The sequence below is a fragment of the Microcaecilia unicolor genome, chromosome 11 (assembly GCF_901765095.1).
Source record: "Microcaecilia unicolor chromosome 11, aMicUni1.1, whole genome shotgun sequence".
Taxonomy (NCBI): domain Eukaryota; kingdom Metazoa; phylum Chordata; class Amphibia; order Gymnophiona; family Siphonopidae; genus Microcaecilia; species Microcaecilia unicolor.
In genome coordinates this window covers 71,222,233-71,247,293 of record NC_044041.1, presented here as the reverse complement: position 1 = coordinate 71,247,293, position 25,061 = coordinate 71,222,233, and the positions used below count along the sequence as shown (strand labels likewise).

Sequence of the window (25,061 nt, the reverse complement as noted above, 5' to 3'; positions counted from 1 at the left end):
TTCCACTTCCATCTTATCTACCCCCAGGTCCTCTCCTTCACTATATATATATATATATATATATATATGAAATGGTTTTCAGGGATAACGATGCAGAGGAACTGAAAGAAATCTCAGTGAACTTGGAAGATGTACTGAGCCAAATTGACAAGTTAAAGAGCAATAAATCACCTAGACCGGATGGTATACACCCCAAGGTATTGAAAGAACTCAAACATGAAATTGCTGATCATCTGCTAGTGATCTGTAACCTGTCGTTAAAATCGTCCATAGTACCTGGAGACTGGAGGGTGGCCAATGTGATGCCGATTTTTAAAAAGGGCTCCAGGGGTGAATCTACGGACCGGTAAGCCTGAGTTCAGTGCTGGGCAAAATAGTGAAACTATTATAAAGAATAAAATGATAGAACAAATAGATAAACATGGTTTAATGGGAGAGTCAGCATGGGTTCAGCTAAGGGAAGTCTTTCCTCACCAATCTGCTTTATTTATTTGAAGGCATGAATAAACATATGGATAAAGGTGAGCCAGTTGATGTAATGTATCTGGATTTTCAGAGAGCTTTTGATAAAGTTCCTCATGAGACTCCTGAGAAAATTAAAGAGTCATGGAATATGAGGCAAGGTTCTGGTGTAGATTAGGAATTGGTTATTGGACAGAAAACAGAGGGTAGGGTTAAATGGTCATTTCTCTCAATGGAGGAGGGTGAACAGTGAATTGCCACAGGGATCAGTACTGGGACCGGTGCTATTTAACATATTTATAAATGATCTGGAAATCGGAACAAGTAAGGTGAGTTGTCAAAACACATGCATATTATGAAAAATAGAAGGAAGACCTTAGGAAGCTGGAAGACTGGGCATCCAAATGGCAGATGAAATTTAATGTAGACAAATGTAAAGTGATGCACATTTGAAAGAATAGTTACCTGATATTAGGGTCCACTTTAGGAGTCAGCATTCGAGAAAACGACCTAGGTGTCATTGTAGACAATACGCTGAAATCTTCTGCCCAGTGTGCGGCGGTGGCCAAAGAAGCAAACAGGATGCTAGGAATTATTAGGAGAGGGATGCAAAATAAGACCAAAAATATTATAATGCCTCCGTATCGCTCCATGGTGCAACCTCACCTTGAGTACTGTGTTTAATTCACCAGATATAGCAGAATTAGAAAAGGATCAAAGAAGAGTAACCAAAATGATAGAGGGGATGGAACTGCTCCCATTTGAGGAAAGGCTAAAGAGGTTAGGGCTCTTCAGCTTGGAAAAGAGACAGCTGAGGGGGGGGATATAATTGAGGTCTACAAAATCCTGAGTGGTGTGGAGTGGGTAGAGGTGAATTGATTTTTTCCTCATTCTAAAAGTACAAAAGACCAGGGGACACTCAATGAAATTGCAAGAGAATACTTTTAAAGCGAATGGGAAGAAATATTTTTTCACTCAAGGAATAGTTAAGTTGTGGAATTCATTGCTGGAGGATATGGTAATGGCGGTTAGCATATCTGGGTTTAAAAAAGGTTTGGCCAAGTTCCTGGGAAAAAATCCATAGTCTGTTATTAAGATGGACATGGGGGAAGCCACTGCTTGCCCTGGGATTGGTAGCATGGAATGGTGCTACTAATTGTGTTTCTGCCAGGTACTTATGACCTGAATTGGCCACTGCTGGAAGCTGGATACTGGGCTAGATGGACCATGGTCTGACCCAGTATGACTATTCTTATATTAGTCTCAAAGAGCTTACAGGCTAAGGGACAGAAATTAATGATGTATAAGATTCACAGGAAGAATGAGACAGCAAGGAATGATGAAGAGATAGTTCAAAGCTATTGGCTCAGAGCTTAGTGCATTCAAGGCTTCGGCAGTGGAGAGTGATGATGGTGGTGGTTGGGGGAGGGGAGCTAAACCTAAATGACTAGGTATCACAAAGATAGGCTTGTATTATTCTGGGATGGGAGAGCTAGAAAACTCAGTATAAAGTTTCAGTTGCAAAACTGAAACAAGGCTGTACACAAAACTGAAATTTGGTTGGCCTCTATTGAAGATTTTGGTTATCATCCACAAAACTTTTCCAGATAGTTCTTCCATAATATCACTTGAAAAGAACCAGATAAATGGCCAATCTTTGCAGCACACCTCTGGTAATGCCCCTTTTCTCAAAATGAATTCCATTTACCACTTTTTCTCATCTCCCACTTGACCAGTACCTAATCCATTCAGTCACTTCAGGGCCTATACCAAGGGCATTCAGTTTAATGAGAGGCCAAGAGCCAGTATCACAGGGTGATACTAACCTTGGGCTGGGCACCACCATGAAGGGCCTTCAGGATAGGCCTAAAGTCAGGTAAGGGGGTCGGAGAATGGGAGGCAAGATAGGAGTAGGGGAATTTACTTGCTTTGGGTCTGCTCTGGGATTGGAGCAGAAATTGAGGAGATGGGAGGCAAGGAGGCAGCTCTTTACCCATCCACCTTCCCTTTGTGTTGGTGAACTAAGGGGTCATATTAAGGCTTACATAATGGTTATGGGGGTGGGGGGAAGGCAAGTGGGTTACAGCAGGATGGGTTGTTGCAGCTTGGTGGGGGACCACCTGAGCTAGGAGGCTGTTGCTCATCAGATGATATGCGGGTAACGTAAGCTCAGATGAGCTGGTGGGTCAGGTGATCCAGATTAGGCGGGGCATGGAGGACCATGCCTGGCAATTGCCCTAGCTATTACAGCAGGGCACAAAGGACAAATATTGTAGCAATGAAAATGTTAAGTTTTAACTTGGGTGCTGGTTGTTTTATACTGTTGTTTGAAATCTGCTATATGCAATAAATCAAAGTTGCAGCCTAATTTGTTACCGTAAGCATTGATGTGAGTGGTATTATTTTCTGTGTGTGTTATGAAAAGGGGAAGAAGAGAAATGGTTGGGAGGAGTTTGGTGGGAAGTCCCAGATTCAAGTGTTATTTATAAGTTGCCAGTGAGGAATCTATCAAAGCCTTGCTCAACTAAGTTTATCATATCTAGTGCTTTCTCTCTATGGTCACCCAGTCATTGATCAGATTTGTCTGACAAGACCTACCTCTGGTAAATCTACACTGGCTTTTGTCCTTTAATCTATTGGAAGTGAAAACCACTGCATTATGATAAAGTACTTGGACAAGGACATAGGGTTTTTAAGGCCTTTCCTATGCCGGTGACCTTGAGGGCTACCGACAGGTCAGGCTTTGAGGTTATCCCGAATGACTAAGCATGCATGAAGATCTATCTCACACATATTTATTAGTAGGTGTCCTGAAAACCTGACCCGTTTGTGACCCTCATGGACTGGAAGTGAGTATCACTGGAATATGCATTCAGACTGTGAATCCCAGTCGCTGGCAGTCGGGGGATAATTTAGAAATAGGGAAGCATTAATGTGTCTTATCACCACTACTATTCATGACGAAGGCAAGCGAAAGAGAAATGGTTTTTCTTTTCTATTTTGGATTGTATTTTTGTTCCTCCTGCTACGACTGACCATTAATGTATTTATTTTTTCTAAACCACTTTGGCCCCTTGTTAGAAAAGGCAATATATCAAATTCTAATAAGCCATAAGGTCTAAAATAGTGCAGACATCTGTATTTGGCAGAAACCGGTAAATTTTTTATACCACTTTCCTGAAGGGAATTTGGAGTTAAGCAGATAAATCAGACTGTGAATCACAGAATATTGTGGATTTATCGGGTTTGACTGGCAGGTTATTCTTACATGTCAGATATGTCTCCTATCTGCAGGGAAACACTTAAAGAAGGAAATAAAGGGTTCAGAGGAAATGAAGCAGGCTGTGCTGGATAGAGAGAAGTGGCATTCAGAGAGGATACACGGTCCTTGGGAGATGGAATTAGCTGATAACTTGGCTGGCTGTGACACATAGGAGCTTAGCTAATGTGGAGAGTTTGAGAACACTGGATCAGTCCCTCATGAGAGACTCTTGAGGAAATTAAAAAGCCATGGGATAGGAGGCAATGTCCTCTTGTGAATCGGAAACTGATTACAAGATAGAAAATGGAGAGTAGGGTTAAACGGACAGTTCTCTCAATGGAAGAAGTTAAATAGTGGAGTACCTCAGCGACCAGTACTGAGACAGTGTACAGTGTGTTTTTTCTTAACATACTTGGAAATGATCTGGAAATGAGAACAAAGAGCGATGTGATCAAATTTTCAAAATTGTTAAATCGCATGCAGACTGAGAAATTGCACGAGGACCTTGGGAGGCTGGAAGACTGGACATCCAAATGGCAAATGAAATTTAATGTGGACAAGTGCAAAGTGATGCATATTGGGACCAAATTACAGCTACATGACGCTAAGTTCCACATTAGAAGTCATCACCAAGGAAAAGGATTTAGGTGTCATTAGACAATACATTTCAAAGTTTCAAGTTTATTTATTATTTGTTGTCTTGCTCATCAGTTAGACCTTCTAAACAGCTTACAAAAATTCTAAGATAGAGAAAACAACTGTAGTTATGAATCTCAGAAACTGACCCTCCTGCCTTCCATGCACGGTTATGCTCGTAGTCCAGGATTTGGAGCATCATACTGGATTAAGCAAAAGCATCCCAAAAGTGGTGAGTCTTTAGTCCAGGCTTAAATTTCTCAAATGAGGGTTCTACTCTCAAAAATGATGAAACAGCATTCCACAAAGTTGATCCAGCGACACAAAAACTATTGCTTCTAATACAATTAAAATATGTCTTAGGCACCCCAAAACAATTTTGTTGAGAAGATCTAAGCGCTCATGGAGGAGAAACATGGTATCAGGAGTTGTGAAAGAAACAACAGAAGAGCACCATAGTGAACTTTATGGACAAGAGCTAAAATTAATGGAATTCTATATGAAATAGGCAACCAGTGAGCCCCTTTGAGCAGAAGGGTCACATGATCACATTTTTTTGGCTCCTGTTATTAATTTACTTGTGACATTTTGGATGAGTTATAGATGTCTAACATCCATATAGTAAGGCATTACAGTAGTCCAAGGAATTCAAAACCAGAGCATGAACCAGGGTTCAAAGAGCATATTGCTGAAGTAGGTGATGAGTAGGTCAAATGATCTTCAGTTAAGAAACCATGTTGAATCAGAGGAAATATGTAGTTGAAAGTTTAATGCAGAGTCAATAATTGCACCAGGGGTATTCGTATACCTGTAATAGTGATTGGAAGGGAAGAAATCAAGTGACCTCTCCTAGTGAATAAGATCACATGCGATTTTTTCTGGATTGAGCTTCATTTTGTTAGTAAAGAACCACTCTGAAATGATGAGTTTGTTGTTAAGGGTCTGGATATCTAAGGAGCAAGATGGATCTAAACAGGTGAGAATTTGGATATTGTCGGACTATGCAAACGGTGTCAAGCCAAGAGATTGGGCAAGGTGGAATTGTTAGTACAGGGGCTAGAACATTTTTCCTGCCAATGGACTGAACTTGTCCTGTCTGATAGGCAAGAGTGGAACCTGTTTAATATCGTCTTGGACAGTGCTATGTTCTGGAGTCTGTGATGTAAAAATGCTGCTAATAAATCAAGAGATAGCAAAATCACAGTGTTATCTTTGTCTATATTGTTTTGCATAATCTCAATCAAAGCGGTTTCTGTACTGTGGTATCGTCTAACACCTGTCTGATGTGGATGTAAGTCTTGCAGTTTCTCCAAGAAGTCATGCATTTCTTATGAAACAATAGTCTCCGCTAATTTGGAAATGAATGGAGATTAGCTATGGGATGATAGCTGGCACAGAGAGCTGTATTTTGAGCAAATGGATGCAACTTTCCAACTGGATGGCATATATCCTTGAGTAAGGCTAAGAGTGGTCATACATAGATATATATTTAAGGAGCTGCAAAGCCATCTAGGTGTTTAAGAATATTTGAGAGCAATGGATCATGGGGGGGGGGGGGGGGGGGGGTCATAGTGGATGTCATTGTCATAAGTGTCTTTGAGACCAGAGAAACAGAGGGTACATTGAAAGCTGAAAATGTACTACATAGGGAACTGTGGTCTAGACTCCAGACCATTTCTTACATCTGGTCTGTTACCCAGTGAAGACAAGGATGAGGCAGGTTGTAAGGATGATTGCAAGGTACTTACCTTTGTGCGGAAGTAGTGAACTAAACCAAGAGCAGAGATAGCAGAGGAACTAATAGAGTATTTGAATTAAGTGTGCTCAGTGTGTGATGATGACCAAGAAGGCAAACAGGAATTATTAGCAAAGGAATAGAGAATAAAACAAAGAATATTTCTCCACACTGTATTTTGTGCAGTTCTGGTCACCGCATCTCAAAGATATAGTGGAACTGGAAAAGTTACAGAAAAGGGCAACCAAAATGATTAAGGCGATAGAAGGACTCTCATATGAGGAAAGATTAAAGAGGTTAGAGCTCTTCAGCTTGGAGAAGAGATAGCTGAGAGGAGATATGATTGAGGTGAAATATCAATTGATTTTTTACTCTTTCATAAAGTACAAAGACTAGGGGCGTGCCATGAAGTTACATAGCAATACATTTAAAGCAAATAGGAGAATATATATTTTTTTCAATTGATGCATAGTTAAACTCTGAAAACAGTTGCTGGAACAAATGGTAAAAGCTGTTAATGTAGCTGGATTTTAAAAACATTTGGGCAAATTTCTGGAGGAAAAGTCCATAAATCGTTAAGGTAGACCTGGGGAAAGCCACTGCTTATCCCTGGGGCTAACTAGCATGGAATCTTGTTGTTCTTTGGGATTCTGCCAGGTACTTGGGACTTGAATTGGCCACTGTTGGAAGCAGGATATTAGACTGGATGGACCCCTGGTCTGACTGAGTAGGGCAACTCTTATGTTCTTATATAAGTTATTGATTAAATGGCCAGCTTTAATTTCCCAATTTTTCCTTAAGTGTATATATTTGGATAAAAACTATGCCTAATCTCATATGTCTGAAAGGTTATCATATGGAAACTAAAAATAAATCAGAAGGTGAAACCTTTTAATTGGTCTAACCTGATGCATTCTTGAGTAACGTTTGGTAGCTAACACCCCTACCCTCAGCATCAGAGCCAGAGATACCATCATCAAAGTGTTCTAGCAATCATGTCTCATCAATGCCAGCCTACAGTGTGGTAGTCTGAGTCCAGCCTCTAAAAGATTTTTAGTTACCTTTGCCATCACAGAAGCTTGTCAGGAAGAAGACTTTGGTCACTCCAACTAGCACTCTCTGCTAAGACAGAGTCTGGGGCCTCCAAAAGAGACAGGCAGATGTCTCCTGTCTGGTAATTGTGCCTCTGCTCTCAAGGTGACTTGGAATTCTAATGCTAGTACTGTCTTTTTACCGACACACTTGGGAAGCTGTTGCCTAGTCAGTGCTAGACAGATGTCTGTCATTCTGCCAAGAAAAAGGTCATATCCTTCAAGACAATATACTGTATACACAGAGCATGTAAATCTAAAAAGGGAATATAATACGTATGATTGCCAGCTGGGGATGGAGAAAAAACTATGCTATTGTCACCCTCCCCTGTTATCTGGCCAGAGTCCAGTATCTCATGACTGCCACACACCTTTTCTCTGTGCATAAAAGCAAGATAGAGGCTATAGAGAACAGAGAAAAGCAAGTAAGGTTAGGGTTGGAAAGTGATCCATAGATACACTTCAGTATGTATGTGGGATGTCAGAAGGACAGATATACTGCAGGAAACAAGTAAATTGTTGGGATAGGAGTAACTTCCCAAGTCCATCTTAATAAAGTTAGAATCTGATAGTTACCAGAAGACAGACATGCAGGAGAAAGGAATTGAATGACTATTAATGGAAGAGATGAGAGGGCCACCTCAAGCCTGGGTCAGATCTGGCTTTGTGTCTTTGAAATGTTGGCTCATATTTTATTGAAATAATCAGACATCTGCAGTACAGTTTCAACATGACACTGATTTTTTTCCCCAAATATCTGGATGTTCTGGACTGCTGTGGATTTGTGTGAATATTTGCAGCTATGAAACATTCCTTGGGCCTGATATTCAGACTGCAAGAGTTAGCCGGGTTTAAGCCTGGATATTCAATGCCGGGCCATTTCCACTGACCGACACTGAATGTCCAAGTATATTTTGGCCGGTTTAAATTTAACCGGCCAAGCCAATATTCAGTGCTGGCCGGTTAAGTTTATAAACCGGCCAAAGATATACCTGCTACTTTGACAGCCAAACTTGACTGGCAATGCGCTGAATATCGGTGGATAACCAATTATATTGCGTGATATAACTGGTTATCTTGCGTGATATAACTGGTTATCTGCCAGGTGCTAACCGGCAATATTCAGCAGGAGATAGCTGGCTAAGTGCCGTTTAATCGACTAGGAGCCATTCATGGCCAGTTAAATGGATTGAAATATTGGGCGGCTTGTGTTTGGAGCTGGTATAAACCTTTGAAGACTTTAAATTCCAGCATAAATCTGTCAATATTCACACTTCAAACAGGTTCAAAGGTTGGAAGCCCCTGGATATGGAGATCCCTGCACAGTCTGTTCTGTTCTTGATGGTATTTAATTTAAACTGGATCACCTATCTCTAACTGACATCATTATCCCATTTCAAGGGGGAGGGGGGAAGAGAGAGAGAACTTTAGTTCCCCTCGATGACATGGAGATAGTGGGGGAGTTGGGGCTAGAACTGAAGAGCTGCCTAACTCCAACTACATTTATACTCCAGCCCATCCCTATCTATTCAGTCACAATCAGGGCATAGACCGTAGCAGTCTGCCCAGCTCCCGTTTTGTTTCCAATTACCGGCGTCACCACCCAATCTCCGCTAAGATCCCACGGAACCATTCCTTTTAAACAGGATTCCTTTGTGTTTATCCCACGCATGTTTGAATTCCATTACCGTTTTCATCTCCACCACCTCCCGCGGGAGGGCATTCCACATATCCACCACCCTCTCCGTGAAAAAATACTTCCTGACATTAGTCCTGAGTCTGCCCCCCTTCAACCTCAATTCATGTCCTCTGGTTCTACCGCCTTCCCGTCTCTGGAAAAGGTTTGTTTGCGGATTAATACCTTTCAAATATTTGAACGTCTGTATCAGGGGTGATATGATACAGACATTCAAATATTTGAAAGGTATTAATCCGCAAACTATCCTTTTCCAGAGACGGGAAGGCAGTAGAACTAGAGGACATGAATTGAGGTTGAAGGGGGGCAGACTCAGGACTAATGTCAGGAAGTATTTTTTCACGGAGAGGATGGTGGATATGTGGAATGCCCTCCCGCGGGAGGTGGTGGAGATGAAAACGGTAATGGAATTCAAACGCATGGGATAAACACAAAGGAATCCTGTTTAGAAGGAATGGTTCCGTGGAATCTTAGCGGAGATTGGGTGGCGACGCCGGTAATTGGAAACAAAACGGGAGCTGAGCAGACTTCTACGGTCTACACCCTGATCGTGACTGGATAGGGATAGGCTGGAGTGTAAATTTTAAGGGACTTCGATGTTAGCTTCAGAACATAGTACAAGAACAGTACTGGGCAGACTTCTACGGTCTGTGCCCTGAGAAAGGCAAGGACAAATCAAACTCGGGTATACGTATAAAGTATCACATACCATGTAAAATGAGTTTATCTTGTTGGGCAGACTGGATGGATCGTACAGGTCTTTATCTGCCGTCATTTACTATGTTACATGTGTCAGGGTCACATTACTGGCCCCTCTGGGGTCAGCCTTAAATGCACAATTTGTTTCTGAGGGTACTGGACAAAGGGATGGATAAGGAGGAATAATTTAGAGTACATCTGCATGGCACCCAGGCTCTTTTCAAATGAATGTTACGAGATATTGTGCTTACAGTATATACCATTAGGTTTACAAAAATTGGCTTAAGATTTAGCATAAGTCAGATGTAATTTTTATTGTCAACTTTTTAACATCTAACTTTTGAACTGAGTTGAACATGTCAAATAAGGATGTGTACATGCCCCAGAATGGCAGCTGGTCCTTCTGGCGCCACCTGATGGGAAGGGCTGTAGTGACAGGTTTTCTCTCTGTGCAGTACAAGCAGGTGGAGCAGTACATGTCTTTCCACAAGCTGCCCGCTGACTTCCGGCAGAGGATTCATGATTACTACGAGCACCGCTACCAGGGGAAGATGTTTGATGAGGACAGTATCCTGGAGGAGCTGAATGAGCCCCTGAGAGAGGTAGGGAGAGACATGTACAGCACTGATAGGCTACAGTGCTCTCAGATTCTGGATACCTGTGTGTTTTACGGGAAGCTGTCTTTGTGAGTCCAGTTATTAGATATCTGCTCTCACTTCATCATCCTAATTTTATAACCACAGGGCTTGAGACAGGAGCCTGAAGTAACCCCCCCCCCCCCCCCCCCCAGCCCATCTCCTCCAAATCAAGGATGCTAATTCTGAGCTCCCAGGAGAATGCTTTGACTGTAGCCCAATAACTCGTATCTTTCCCCGCCCCTGAATCTCTCTATCCTGCTACACAAGTGATGAGTGGTATAATGAAAGATATAGTGGGGAAATATTATAATGGAGAAAGTTAATCGCAGAGTGTTGCACGGAGAATCTCTAATGGGAAGAAGGAATAGAGACAGGCAGCCAAACAAAACCGGGACCATTAATGTTTCTCCTCTCATACCTTTAAAAGGGTTTTATATTTTGTTTTTGCTGTATGTGTATTTTATTAATGATGATTGTTTTTTGTATTTTTTTTTTTGTTGTACCTTGCTGAGAATTGTAGTTCATGTGGGTAATAAGTTTTTTAAATAAATAAAATTTAAAAAATGCTCTTCATCTTTCTCTTGCCATATTTGTCATCATCTTCCATCCCCGAATCCTTCTCTGCTTCTCACACACATTGTTCCTTTCCTTTTCTCAGGAGATTGTGAACTTCAACTGTCGGAAGTTGGTGGCCTCCATGCCCTTGTTTGCCAATGCAGACCCTAACTTTGTCACGGGCATGCTCACCAAGCTCAAATTTGAAGTGTTCCAGCCCACAGACTACATCATCCGTGAGGGGACCATTGGTAAAAAGATGTATTTTATCCAGCATGGTGTGGTTAGTGTACTCACCAAGGGGAACAAGGAGATGAAACTTTCTGATGGCTCCTACTTTGGAGGTAAGAAACCTAACATTGCTCCCAATCAAAGTTCCTGTGGCATTTCATTCTCCCCTTGTTCCTTCACATTCAGCATCATCAGGGCCTCTCTTCTTAACTCCATCCAGTTTTCTTCATGGAGACCCAGGCTTTCTTCTGTCTTCTCATCCGACTTCCTCAAGGGAGCCTGGTGTCTTATGCTTTCCATGATGGAGGTGCTAGGCTTGGTCTGTCTCCTCTCTTCTCTCCAAATGATTGTTGATGCATCTTGCCTCTCTCCTTCCTTGGTCTCCCACTCAGAAAGCCATTGCTGGGTAGTGGGGTCTGGTGCTGAGGAATGAGAAAGCGCTGAATATATTTTCGCCATGCTCAGAGTTGGGGTGTATTGCTGGAACAGTGGGGCACTCAGTTTCTTTTGCTGGTTCTCTCTGTGATTCCCAGAAATCTGCTTGCTGACCCGAGGCCGCCGTACAGCCAGTGTCCGGGCTGATACTTACTGCCGACTCTATTCCCTCTCCGTGGATAACTTCAATGAGGTGCTGGAGGAATATCCCATGATGAGGAGAGCCTTTGAGACTGTGGCTATTGATAGACTGGACAGAATAGGTAAGTTATTCCATACCACAGAGATGGTCATGGACACACATGGAAAGCTGTGTATGCTTCCACAGGCACAGATATGTGTGTATGAAATACACAAAGGGGATTATACACTGCCCTGCGTGGAAGTTGCTAACTGGGCTTAGTTACCGAAACTTTTGGGGACAGATAAATAGTGTTTGGGAACATGAGTCAGCTTGTGGTGTCCTGACAGCTGAGTGACTTTCTGAGCAGTGGCTGTCTCCTTTGAACTATTGCTCCTGACACTGTATCCCCACAGAGGGGTGGGTGGATGGCTGAGCTGGGACCCACAGTAAAATACTCTGCCATGAGGCCAGTTTTGTGGACTCACAGTGTAAAACACAGCACAACTCTAATTCTACAAAGGGCTTATAGATACCCTGAGAAAATGGGCAGGCACCTGGCAGCTCAGACTGAATGTGGCCCAGAGAAATGCCTCTAGGACACAGGAACAACTTAAGCAGATGGGGCAGTGTGTGCTCACACTGACAAGGAGAAGGACCTGCTAATATTTGTTGCTATTAAGTATGAAAATAGGTTACCATATGTCCAGGTTTCCCCGAACATGTCCTCCTTTCTGTCGGGGTGTCTGGGCAGTTTTTGCTTGTGACAGTTTGTCTCTGGGTTTTAATGCCAGGAGCCTGCGCCTACACAGTGCACTCGCTCCTTTCACTTCCTGTGTGCACCTGAAGTGAAAGCAGAGAGGCATGAATGGTGCCCCTCCTTCCCCCCTCCAGAGCCACCATTGCTTCACTCCCCTCTGTGCTGTCTCTGTGTGCCGCTAGTGCCAGCGTGACCCCCTCTCCTCAGACTCAGTACCAGGACTCAGGGGTGCTTGCTTGCCCCTGCAGCTGCTGATGGTGCTGACCAGGGGCGTATCTGAACTGCGGCGGTAGGGGGGGCCAGGGCCAGAGAGGGGGGGCACATTATAGCCCCCCCCCCCGCCGCCGCCGCCGCCATTGCCGATCCCCCTCCCCCCAGCCGCTGCCATTGCTAACCCTCCCCCTCCGTTGCTCGCCTACCTTCGCTGGCGGGGGACCCCAACCCCCGCCAGCCGAGGTCCGCGTCCTCCTGCCGCTGCCGGCTGCCTTTGGTCCTTTCATTCTTCCATTGAAGCTGGCGCCGACGAAAAAGTTTCTTTTGAATCTGACGTCGCTGCACGTTGCACGTTGTACGTGCAGGACGTCAGACTCAGAAACAATTTCTGAGTCTGACGTCCTGCACGTACAACGTGCAGCGACGTCAGACTCAAAAGAAACTTTCGTCGGCGCCAGCTTCAATGGAAGAATTAAAGGACCAAAGGCAGCCGGCAGCGGCAGGAGGACGCGGACCTCGGCTGGCGGGGGTTGGGGTCCCCCGCCAGCGAAGGTAGGCGAGCAACGGAGGGGGAGGGTTGGCAGCGGTAGGGGGGTCCAGGGCGAAATCTGCGGGGGCCCAGGCCCCTGAGGCCCCACGCAGATACGCCCCTGGTGCTGACCCCCACAACTGGCGCTGTTAAGTCCCCCAGAGACAGACAAGCTGCACTGTTCACGCTCTCTCTCCCTCTCCTCCACTGAAATTGCTCTACAAGAGGAGGAGAGGGTGAACAGCTACATATCGGGCTGCTTCCTCTGCCTTTGTCTGCCTAGAGCAGGTGTTCTCAACCCAGTCCTCAGGAAACACCCAGCCATTCAGGTTTTCAGTCTACCCATAATGAATATGCAAGAGATAAATATTTATGCACTGTCTTCATTGTATGCAAATCTATCTCACGCATGTTCATTGTAGGTATCCCAAAAACCTGACTGGCTGAGTGTGTCCTGAGGACTGGGTCGACGAGAACCACTGGCATAGAGCCAATTGCTCATGAACCACAGGGGTCTCTGTACAGCCTCCCGTGGTTCACATGAGCAGAGATGCCAAGGCTGAACCATCCCAAAGAGTGAGATTTAGCATGCCAACGAGTGAGATTGAAGTCCAAGGAGTGAGATTTTTCAGATTGTACATCCAGGGTGTACATAAGTATTTCCATACTGGGAAAGACCAAAGGTCCATCAAGCCCAGCATCCTGTTTCCAACAGTGGTCAATCCAGGTCACAAATACCTGGCAAGATCCCAAAAAAGTACAAAACATTTTATACTGCTTATCCCAGAAATAGTGGATTTTTCCCAAGTCCATTTAATAACGGTCTATGGACTTTTACTTTAGGAAGCTGTCCAACCCCTTTTTAAACTCCGCTAAGCTAACTGCCTTTACCACATTCTCTTGCAACGAATTCTAGAGTTTAATTACACACTGAGTGAAGAAAATTTTTCTCCAATTCGTTTTAAATTTACTACATTGTAGCTTCATCGCATGCCCCCTAGTCCTATTATTTTTGGAAAGCGTAAACAGACGCTTCACATCTACCCGCTCAACTCCACTCATTATTTTATAGACCTCTATAATATCTCCCCTCAGCCGCCTTTTCTCCAAGCTGAAGAGCCCTAGCCACTTTAGCCTTTCCTCACAGGGAAGTCATCCCATCCCCTTTATCATTTTCGTCGTCCTCTTGTAATTTTTCACAATCCTCCCACGATTTAACGACTTTGAATAACTTTGTGTCATCAGCAAATTTAATTACCTCACTAGTTACTCCCATCTCTAGGTCATTTATAAATATGTTAAAAAGCAGCGGTCCCAGCACAGACCCCTGGGGAACCCCACTAAGTACCCTTCTACATTGAGAATACTGACCATTTAACCCTACTCTCTGTTTTCTATCTTTTAACCAGTTTTTAATCCACAATAGAACACTACCTCCTATCTCATGACTCTCCAATTTCCTCTGGAGTCTTTCATGAGGTACTTTGCCAAACGCCTTCTGAAAATCCAGATACACAATATCAACCGGCTCACCTTTATCCACATGTTTGTTCACCCCTTCAAAGAAATGTAGTAGATTGGTGAGGCAAGATTTCCCTTCACTAAATCCATGTTGATTTTGTCTCATTAATCCATGCTTTTGAATATGCTCTGTAATTTTTTTCTTAATAATAGTCTCTACCATTTTGCCGACACCGACGTCAGACTCACCGGTCTATAATTTCCCGGATCTCCTCTGGAACCTTTTTTTATAAATTGGCGTTACATTGGCCACCCTCCAATCTTCCGGTACCACGCTCGATTTTAAGGATAAATTACATACACTGATGTCAGACTCACCGGTCTATAATTTCCCGGATCTCCTCTGAAACCTTTTTTTATAAATCGGCGTTACATTGGCCACCCTCCAATCTTCCGGTACCACGCTCGATTTTAAGGATAAATTACATATTTCTAACAATAGCTCTGCAAGCTCATTTTTCAGTTCTATCAGTACGCTGGGATGAATACCATCTGGTCCAGGAGATTTGCTACTCTTCAGTTTGTAGAACTGCCCCATTACATCCTCCAGGTTTACAGAGAATTCATTAAGTTTTGTCAGTTTCAAATACCCTTTCAGGCACCGGTATCCCACCCAAATCTTCCTCGGTGAAGACCGAAGCAAAGAATTCATTTAATCTCTCTGCTATGGCTTTGTCTTCCCTGATCGCCCCTTTTACTCCTTGATCATCTTGCGGTCCAACCGATTCTTTTGCCGGCTTCCTGCTTTTAATATACCTAAAAAAAAATTTTACTATGTGTTTTTGCCTCCAACGCAATCTTTTTTTGAAGTCCCTCTTAGCCTTCCTTATCAGCGCTTTGCATTTGACTTGACATTCCTTATGCTGTTTCTTATTATTTTCAGTCGGTTCCTTCTTCCATTTTCTGAAGGATTTTCTTTTAGCTCTCACTTTTTAACCACGCCGGCTGTCGTTTGGTCTTCCGTCCTCCTTTTTTAATACGTGGAATATATTTGGCCTGGGCTTCCAGGATGGTGTTTTTGAACAGCACCCATGCCTGATGTAAATTTGTGACCCTTGCGATTGCTCCTACATTTTTTTTTCACCGTTCTTCTCATTTTATCATAGTCTCCTTTTTTAAAGTTAAACGCTAATGTATTTGATTTCCTATGTATACTTACTTCAAAGCTAATATCAAATCCGATCATATTATGATCACTGTTATCAAGCGGCCCCAGCACCATTACCTCCCGCACCAGATCATGCGCTCCACTAAGGACTAGGTCTAGAATTTTTCCTTCTCTCGTCAGCTCCTCTACCAGCTGCTCCATAAAGCTGTCTTTGATTTCATCAAGGAATTTTACCTCCCTAGCATGCCCTGATGTTACATTTACCCAGTCAATATCGGGTAATTGAAATCACCCATTATTATTGTGTTGCCCAGTTTGTTTTCGTCCCTAATTTCCTTTAACATTTCTGCATCCGTCTGTTCATCCTGGCCAGGCGGACGGTAGTACACTCCTATCACTATCCTTTTCTCCTTTACACATGGAATTTCAATCCACAGTGATTCCAAGAAGTGTTTTGTTTCCTGCAGAATTTTCAATCTATTTGATTCAAGGCTCTCGTTAATATACAATGCTACCCCTCCACCAATTCGATCCACCCTATCACTACGATATAATTTGTACCCTGGTATGACAGTGTCCCACTGGTTATCCTCCTTCTACCAGGTCTCAGAGATGCCTATTATTATATCTAATTTTTCATTTAGTGCAATATATTCTAACTCTCCCATCTTATTTCTTAGGCTCCTGGCATTCGCATATAGACATTTCAAACTCTATTCTAACTCTCCCATTTTATTTCTTAGGCTCCTGGCATTCGCATATAGGCATTTCAAACTATGTTTGTTGTTCCTATTTACATCTTGCTCAGTACTTGACAGTATTAATTTGCAATCTTTTGTCTGATTTTTATTTTTATTTAAGGACACCTGATCTACTATGGTCTCTTTTGCAATCTCACTATCAGGATACCCTATATTCCCTGTTTTGGTGATATCTTTGAAAGATACCTCATCCCGAACCATGCGCTTTTGAGCGACTATCGGCCTTCCCCCCGTTTCTAGTTTAAAAGCTGCTCTATCTCCTTTTTAAATGCCGATGCCAGCAGCCTGGTTCCTACCCTGGTTAAGATTGAGCCCATACTTTCGGAATAGGCTCCCCCTTCCCCAGAATGTTGCCCAGTTCCTAACAAATCTAAAACCCTCCTCCCTGCACCATAGTCTCATCCATGCATTGAGACTCCGGAGCTCTGCCTGTCTCTTGGGCCCTGCGCATGGAACGGGGTATAAATCTAGAATGATTTAGGGGTAGTATTGTTTTGCAAATAAATCAAAGGCAGCATTAAATGATATTGACTTCTTTGAAGCCTCTGAAAGAATACAGACAAAATGGGGAGCAATTTGGGTAAATTTTTTTGAGCTGAAAATTGTTTTCCACCCAGTAGTTAAAACTAAGTATGTACATCGGTTTCTGAGAGAAGAGCCCAAAGAGAATCCATGTGTGTGGAGAACTTAAAAGATCCCACAGAGTGTCTCAAGAAGAAAGGAAAAGTGGGAGCTAAAACCATGGGTTCCAAAGACTGGAGCACTCTATGTCTTGAGGTAAAACAAGATTTATTGAAAATCAAAAGCGACTCAACACAACGTTGTGTTTCGGCCGTAGGGCCTGCATCAGGAGTCTGTGTGCAAGACTAAATCAAAACATCAATGGATAAAAACAGCATTGAGCACCATCCGATGGCGATCGGGTAGGACGCATGGATGGAACGCTCTCCTCTTAAACTAATTAAATTACTTATTATCCGCTGAAATGCCTAAGAGAAAAGGTAAACCAAAGGGACTTCCCCTCCTAAGGCAACAACCTGTCTCTGCTGGTCAATCGTCCATCGTAGCGTATATGGTTTCTACACCGACGGGCGAATCCTTAGCCGCGACCGGGAAGAGTCCTGGCTTGGAGGGCGAGACTTCGCTTAGCCCATTAGGCCCAACTACCCCCCCACCGCCACAACCCGACGGCGTCGGAGTTCCGAGTGCGGAAAGCGATAACTCGAAGGGGCGGCAGACCCCGTCGAGGGAAGTGGCGTCAGCTGCTATCGAAGAGGTGGGGGAAAGATCACCAAACATGGCGGGAGGAGAAACATCGATTGAGGGGAGCCAGAATGCTGACTCTGGTGAGGAAACTTTATTGCAAGCCATGAAAATACAACCTTTGGTGAAACCCCAAGAGGTAACTCTGGAATCTATATGGTCAGCGCTTGAGGCAATGCATAAGGTCTGTACTGTGTTTATTACTGCCTCTTTAAATTCTACAACGCAAGTAAAAGAAATAAAAGATAAACTTGAAAAAATTTCCTCTAAGCACGTAATTTTTGAAGCAGATTTGGCTAACATAAAAGAACAACAATCACAGATAATAGGAGATCGAATGTTGTATAACAGGAAAATTGAAAATTTGGAGAACTCAGTGAGGAATTTAAACATTCGTTTGTTAAATTTTCCTCAGACTAATTATATGTCTGCTAGAGAAATGTTTAATAAATTCCTGAAAGACATATTTAAATACTCAGAACAATCCCTGCCTCCATTACAAAAAATATATTACCTAGGAGTTAAAAAGAAATTGTTGACTTCTTCACAAGCAATATTGGATCAACGGGAGATTTCTTCTGAGGTATTGGATTTGTCAGGCTTCTTAGAGCAAACTACAGAAGAAATTAAAACACGAGCAACTGTAATTGCTACATTTGTATTTTTGCAAGATAAAGAAGCGATGCTCCGTTTATACTTCAAAAAAATTAAACCTGAATTTCTGGGAAGCAAAGTACTGATTTTTCCTGATATTTCCCGCTGGACACAAAATAGAAGGAAGAAATTTTTGGAAATGAGACAAAGAACTTTGTTGATTAGTGCTTCTTTTCAGTTGAGATTTCCCTGTAAATGTTTGGTTACTTTTAAAGAAAATAGATATATATTCTATGAGCCAGAACAGTTGGGTGCCTTTTTGGATATGCAAGATAGCAAGTAGACTGACCGATAGAATTTAGTTGGACTATAAGATATAAAGAAAACCACCTACTCATTATTTCCTTGTTATAATTTTGTTGTTAAAAATTCAGCTTCCAGTATTGAAACCTTGGATCTTCCATTTTTGTGGACTATAACCCAATATTTTATTTTCTTTTTGTTTGTATAAGTATATTTTCCTTTGTGTTTTGACACATAGTAGCTAAGTGTAAATATTGGTATATCTATCAAAGATTTATGTCTTTGTAATTATGAAAAATCAATAAAGAAATTAAACATAAAAACAGCATTGAGCAGTGTTAACAACTAACGGTCTTTTGAAAGACCTTCTCCATTCTCACTACAGTTCATATGTTTTTATCCGTTGATGTTTTGATTTAGTCTTGCACACAGACTGCTGATACAGGCCGTACAGCCGAAACACAACGTTGTGTTGAGTCGCTTTTGATTTTCAATAAATATTGTTTTAACTCAAGACATTGTGTGCTCCAGTCTTTGGAACCTGTGGTTTTAGTTCCCACTTTTCCTTTCTTCATCAATTTCTGAGCACATGTACTTGCAGTAAAGGGAAAAGGGACAGGGCAGGGGGAAGCAGTAGGCAAAAGGTGTGCTCAGATTTCTTCCTGTTCTTGGTTTACTTCTCTAAGGCTAAGGGTTATCATACGTCCGGTTTTACCTGGACATGTCCTCTTTTGAGGACATGGCTGGGCAACTGGGTGGGTTTTGCCAGCCTACCTGTTTGTCCGGATTTGCGGACAAACGGACAGGTGGTCGGGCCTAATGGTGTCCTATCCTCCCCTCCCCTTTCCTTACTGTACTGCCCTGGTGGTCTAGTGACCTCTTCAGGGCAGGAAAGAGCCCCCTCTTTCCTGCCCAGAGCGCTTGCAGACTGTTTCTTGCTGACTCTGGTCCTGGCGCCGATTCAACATGGCCGCCAAGAGTTGACGCAGCCTCGCGAGACTTCTGCAGAAGTCTTGCAAAGTCACTCTCAGCGGCCATTTTGAATCGGTGCTGATATGGGAGGGAGCAAGACAGTCTGCAGCTGTTCGGGGCAGGAAAGAGGGGGCTCTTTCCTGCCTCGAAGAGGTCACTAGACCACCAGGGCAGTAAAGTAAGGGGAGGGGAGGATAGGACACCCTTGGCTGGTGTGACAGGGGGCGGGATAGGGGTGTGAAAGGGTTGGGGTGGTATGTGATGGGGCAGGGTGGGTGTGGTGGGGGGCAGGGCATGTGTCTTTTTTTGGGGAGCAAATATAGTAACCCTATCTAAGGCTTCCCTCTCATGAAAGCAGCAGCCCAATATGCAGCCGTTCACTCTCTCCTCCTCTTGCAGTGTGATTCTTTGGGGAAGAAGAGTAGAGAAAGTGAACTGCACAGCTGTTGCCTGCCTGTGGCTGTGTATAGCAGGCATGCACAGTCACCTTGCCTGCCCATGTGATGTGGAGGGGGGGAGCAAGGTGATTGGACACCATGTGGTAGGTGGGGGTGGGAGCCAAACATTTTTATTTTTAGTGTCCTCATTTTTGGTCTCCGCAAATATGGTAACCCTTTATGAAAAAGATTCCAGCACGGTTTTGGTAATTTAATTCTTCTTCTGATCTAAGTATTCAGCTTTTTCTAGTGCTGGTATGACTGCTGCCCTCTGGTGGAAGGAAGGACCATTTTGCTAACAGAGATGGTCTTGGCTAGAAGTAAACTTATCTATATAAATAATTCTTACCTCAAACATTCTGAAGCTCACTCTGTGGCAGGGAAACACTGGAGCCCTGCACTTAGGCTGTCACCACTCACCACTCACTGTCACTCAGGCACCACTCACTCTCACTGATAGACCCGCCCCCAGCCACGCCCCTTCCGCACATAATTCGCTACCTCAACGTTCTAATGAAGCTGCAACTTCCGGTTTGTGAGGCGGCATAGATCGGAATTTATCCCCATTACTGTTTGCCCAGCCCTCACGTCAAACGTGATGATGTTGAGGGCAGAGCAATGACACTTGACCAATCGCATCGCTGTGCCCTCGACGTCATCACGTTTGACGTAAGGGCGGGGCATACATCGATGTACTACGAGACGACGAACGGAAGGAGTATGAGGCAGGCAGGCTGTAGGTCACACGCAGTGAGGGAGCCAGCCAGCCACTCTGTACATCGCGGGGCAGGGCGAGGCGTGGCGAGGTGACCACGACCACCCTCAAGCACGGAGGGTAAGTCCACCAACAAGGGGAGGGGGATGGTAAACAAAGCGCCTTGCTAGCGCCCGTTTCATTGGCCTCAGAAACGGGCCTTTCTTACTAGTATGGATATAAAAGCATTTTGTTGAGGGTTGGTAATGAGGCTGACATTGGGTTAAAGTGTACCTCTGCACCCCCCATGTTCACGATAGGGAAGATATTCTGCTGCAGCACTAACACAGTGGCAGGGCTGGTACAGAGATTGGCATGTGGGGGATGGCGGGCATGGTTCTTCTAGGCTCTTCTTAACTCATAGGCAATAAAAAGATTGGACTTGCTGAACCACAGATCCTTTCAACTTAGTCCACCATGGATGTACATAAGAGGGACATGTGTTTGTTTCTGAAAGTGGCGACACATGGAGAGTTAATGAACTTCAGAGTCTGTGGTGGATCAGGTCAGAGAGCTGCTAGCATTGAACCTCTGCAAATGTGGGAGGCTTGCAGCAGGAGAGGGAAGGGCTGGAGTAACACGGGAGAGAGCGCTGGAGAGGAGTTGCAGGAAGAACTGTGAGGAAAAGGCTGGAGAGGAGATGTGATTGGAAGAGCGTCCTTGCTGTTGCTGGTAGGGATTCCCAAACTCTGTCTGCTGAAGACTCCCAGAATCTCTTCCTCCCCTTTCCTACTAGCAATGTGGCATCTCTCCTGGTTTCTTATCCCCATCTCCACGGTGTAACTTTTAAAACTTCACTTCCAGAGTTTGAAGGCAGTGAGTAGCAATTCACATATTCTGTTTGCACCAGCCCCAGAGCCTTCTCTCTGATGCAACTTCCTGTTTTCACATAAGGGACTGCATCAGAGGCTGCTCTGAGGCTGGCATGAGCTATGTGAGTCACTGCTCACTGTTGATGACCTCCAGAAGTGAAGATTTTAAAAAGTACACGGGGGGGGGGGGGCAGTTTAAGAGACTGGGAGAGATGCTGAACCGTGGGTGAGGAGGCAAAATTTCATGCCCACCTACTATGGGCTGAGGCCCACCCAAAACTGGCCATCTGGCTATGCCACTGGTGTGTAGAACAGTATTTTACTACTCAAATAATCACTTAAAAAATGACTGGGGGGTTGTGCAGCCAAAATATTTTCATTGTATTTCTTTTCATGGGTTGTTGATGGGAATTTGTTTTATTGTTTTGTTTTTTTCATTTTGGAAGCAATATTGTAAATAGTATGCAGTCTATTCTTGAATAGTGTGTTCTATTTCCTAGTAGAGCTGACTATTTGGGAAAATGTGCACTATTTATGACAAGGGGGGAAAAAAAAGGAAATTTTGTTGACATTTTGTATGTCATCTCAACAACTGCACATCCGTAGTGTCTACGTGATAGGAGTGGACCTGAGAAAGGATGGAGCTGGGGTGGGTTCAGCACGTATGCATTAGCTTATAAAATGTACTCGCGTGTGCTGGTTCCTAAATTCCAGGATTATTCCTGCCTTGAAGCAGGTGAAACTTTGTATGTCAGCATTCAAGTGGACTGTTTTATAGCACATGGGTGCATAATATGTTCCCATTGTAAATTACTACAACCTATATGCTTGTGCACTTCCTTCTGTTCTAAATTAGCCTTTTTGTGTGAACTTACTGGTAGCAACAGATCGGGTAGGCTGTATAACCCATTTGCTACCCCTTTTCGCCATACAAATGGAATCTGAGTTGGATCCAGTGTCACAGAGGTTCAAGACTGGCAGCGTAGATTGTTAGAACACAGGGTGGTAAGTCACTTATTCCACTGAAGGGCCTGTGCAGAAGGTATTACCATGGCTTTAAGTGCCCAAGCAATGGTTTTAGCCAGGGTATTAACTCACATAGAAGCCATTACCGCACACTGCATTAAAATGCATGATAATGCAATCATTAACAATTCTACGGCCATGCAATAGTTAAAAAAAGATTTTGACATGTTGTGTGTGGGAAATATTTCTCCAGGTTTGGGACAGCTTAAAAGGCTTAGTTGAGAGGAGCGAGTGAAAGGCACCCTCTCTCTCCCTCCAACCCAGCCTGATTGCACCTAACCCCCCTCATCCCTCCTTCCCTTGATATTTCAAAAAAAACATTTTGACCTGGTAGTTTAGTGGTTCCCCTCTCTCCCTCTCCCCACTTTAAAAGAAATTCTCTAAAGTCTTGTGGGACAAACCCACCCAGCGACCTCCTTGCCTAGGCCCCTCCACCAGACCCCCATACCTTAATTGAGGCAGGAGCAATGCCCACTCGTTCCTGCCTGTGGGGCCATCATTTTCTAAATGGCGATGCCCTGCCCCATGTGATGCACCCTGGGATGCACTGGGCAGGGTCAGTACCATTTTAAGGTACAAGGTCTGGTGGGGGGGCAGAACTTGAGTAAAGGGTTTATAGGACGGAGAGGGTCACACTAGACACCAGAGACTTTTTTTCTTTAGCCCAGTCGGGGTGGGATGAAGGGGTGTCACTAGACACCAGGGATATTTTTCAGGGGTTAGTGTCAGAGGAGGGTTGAGCATGTTGGTGGGGGGGAGAGTGTCTGTAAACACCAGGGATATTTTTTTGTGGGGGTGGGAAGAGATGTCAGGTAGGGGAGGAGGTTTTTCAGGGGCTGAGGGGGGTGGGGTAATGCAGAATATCATGGCATGATTATTCTTTTTTAATTGTCAACCTTTATGTCAGGGCCTGAGCTAGTCACCGCTCAGGTATTGACACAAAAGGTGACATTTAGCAATGAGCTGCGGATTACTGCCGTAATTTTAACGCAGCAGTAATTTGCATACTCATTGCTTATAGCTTGCCACAGTATTTCTGTAGCACTAATTTCGTGGTAGAGTATAGGCTGTACTGTGAGGCTTTCTGCATGGGCCCCTCTGAATCTCTTGCAGGACCTTCCCTACTGTTACGTTCTGGCATCCTGGCGGTGACGGTGTTGTGTATAACTACTTTCTTGCTGCCCTCAGGAAAGAAGAATTCAATCCTGATGCACAAGGTGCAGCACGACCTCAACTCAGGAGTCTTCAACAACCAAGAGAACGAGATTATCCAGGAGATTGTGAAATACGACCGTGAGATGGTACAGCAAGCGGAGTTCCATCAGCAGGCTGCCATATATGCGCCTGTACAGCCCCAAGCCCCCTCTGCCATTGCTACGCTCCAGCAAGCTGTTGCCATGAGCTTCTGCCCACAGATGGCTAGTCCGATGTTAGGCCCTGTGGCCCTGGGCTCACCCCGGATGATGAGACGCCTGCAATATGCTCAGGGTGTCCCTAGTCCTTTCTCTGTCTCGCCTGTCCTGCTTCAGCAGCACTCACTACACCAGCTGCATCACCCCCATTCCCATTCCCAGCCCCAGCCCTTGCCCACCTCCAGCAGCACCTTTGCCTCTGTGGTGTCCAGTCCGCCATCCCAGAGCCCCTTGCACAGTCGGACATTTGCCTATGACTCCAAAGGCGAATCTGGCTCACAGCTCTCACTGACTCAGCAGCAGGTCCCGGGCTCACCTCAAAAGTCAGCAGTCCACAGAAGCACACAGGCCTTACATACAGGCAGCTTAAGTCAGGAGTCCAGGCCTTTATCTGCATCCCAGCCTTCCCTGCCTCATGGAGTCTCCCAAGCACTCAGTCAAAGCCCCCTACAGTCCACTCATGAATCGAGCACATCAATAGGAGGTCAAGCCTCCATTTCACCTGGTTCTGGGCCCCAGTCTGGAGTGCGAGGGGCAGTGCCCTCCCGTGTCACGTTATCACACCAGATGTCAGGCAGTGCAGGAATGCCTATACCAGCCGGGATGCAACAGGACTCGGGTGGCACCAGGAAGGATTCAGTAGTCAGTGCCCCTGACACAGAGTCTATAAAAGCGAGGCTGTCTTCCAACTTGTGACCTTGGGACCCTTTGCAGCATTGCAAATGAGAAGACTCAGGAGAGAACAGGGACAGACAATGCTAGGAGGGCAGAAAAACGTGGAGTGAGGAGCAACAAATAATTTACCCCCATCTGCTTCATTCATGAAAGTCCTCTCCTGGGGTGACTTGCAGCAGGATGGACTGGAAGTGTTTGACTTCAGCGTGGATATTAGTACAGAAAGCCACAGGGCAGGAGGAATCTGTGGGAAGAGCTGGTCCAGGAAGCTGTCTCACATACCAGTGCAGTGATGTCAATCTGAGTCTAGGACCTTCCTCTTGGCAAGCCTAATGTTTTCTGTTGCACATCTGTTCTGGC

The 25,061-nt window shown here is 44.4% G+C and overlaps 1 protein-coding gene across 1 annotated transcript in view; it reads left to right on the top strand.

Annotated features, from left to right (window-relative positions):
* HCN2 (hyperpolarization activated cyclic nucleotide gated potassium and sodium channel 2) overlaps positions 1-24,722 on the top strand; it is a 91,582-nt gene extending 66,860 nt beyond the window's left edge. The window contains exons 5-8 of the mRNA XM_030218962.1: positions 10,037-10,183; positions 10,878-11,118; positions 11,539-11,703; positions 23,803-24,722. Coding sequence (XP_030074822.1) covers positions 10,037-10,183; positions 10,878-11,118; positions 11,539-11,703; positions 23,803-24,722 — 1,473 coding nt within the window. The remainder of the gene's footprint in view (positions 1-10,036; positions 10,184-10,877; positions 11,119-11,538; positions 11,704-23,802) is intronic.
* Positions 24,723-25,061: the final 339 nt, after the last annotated feature.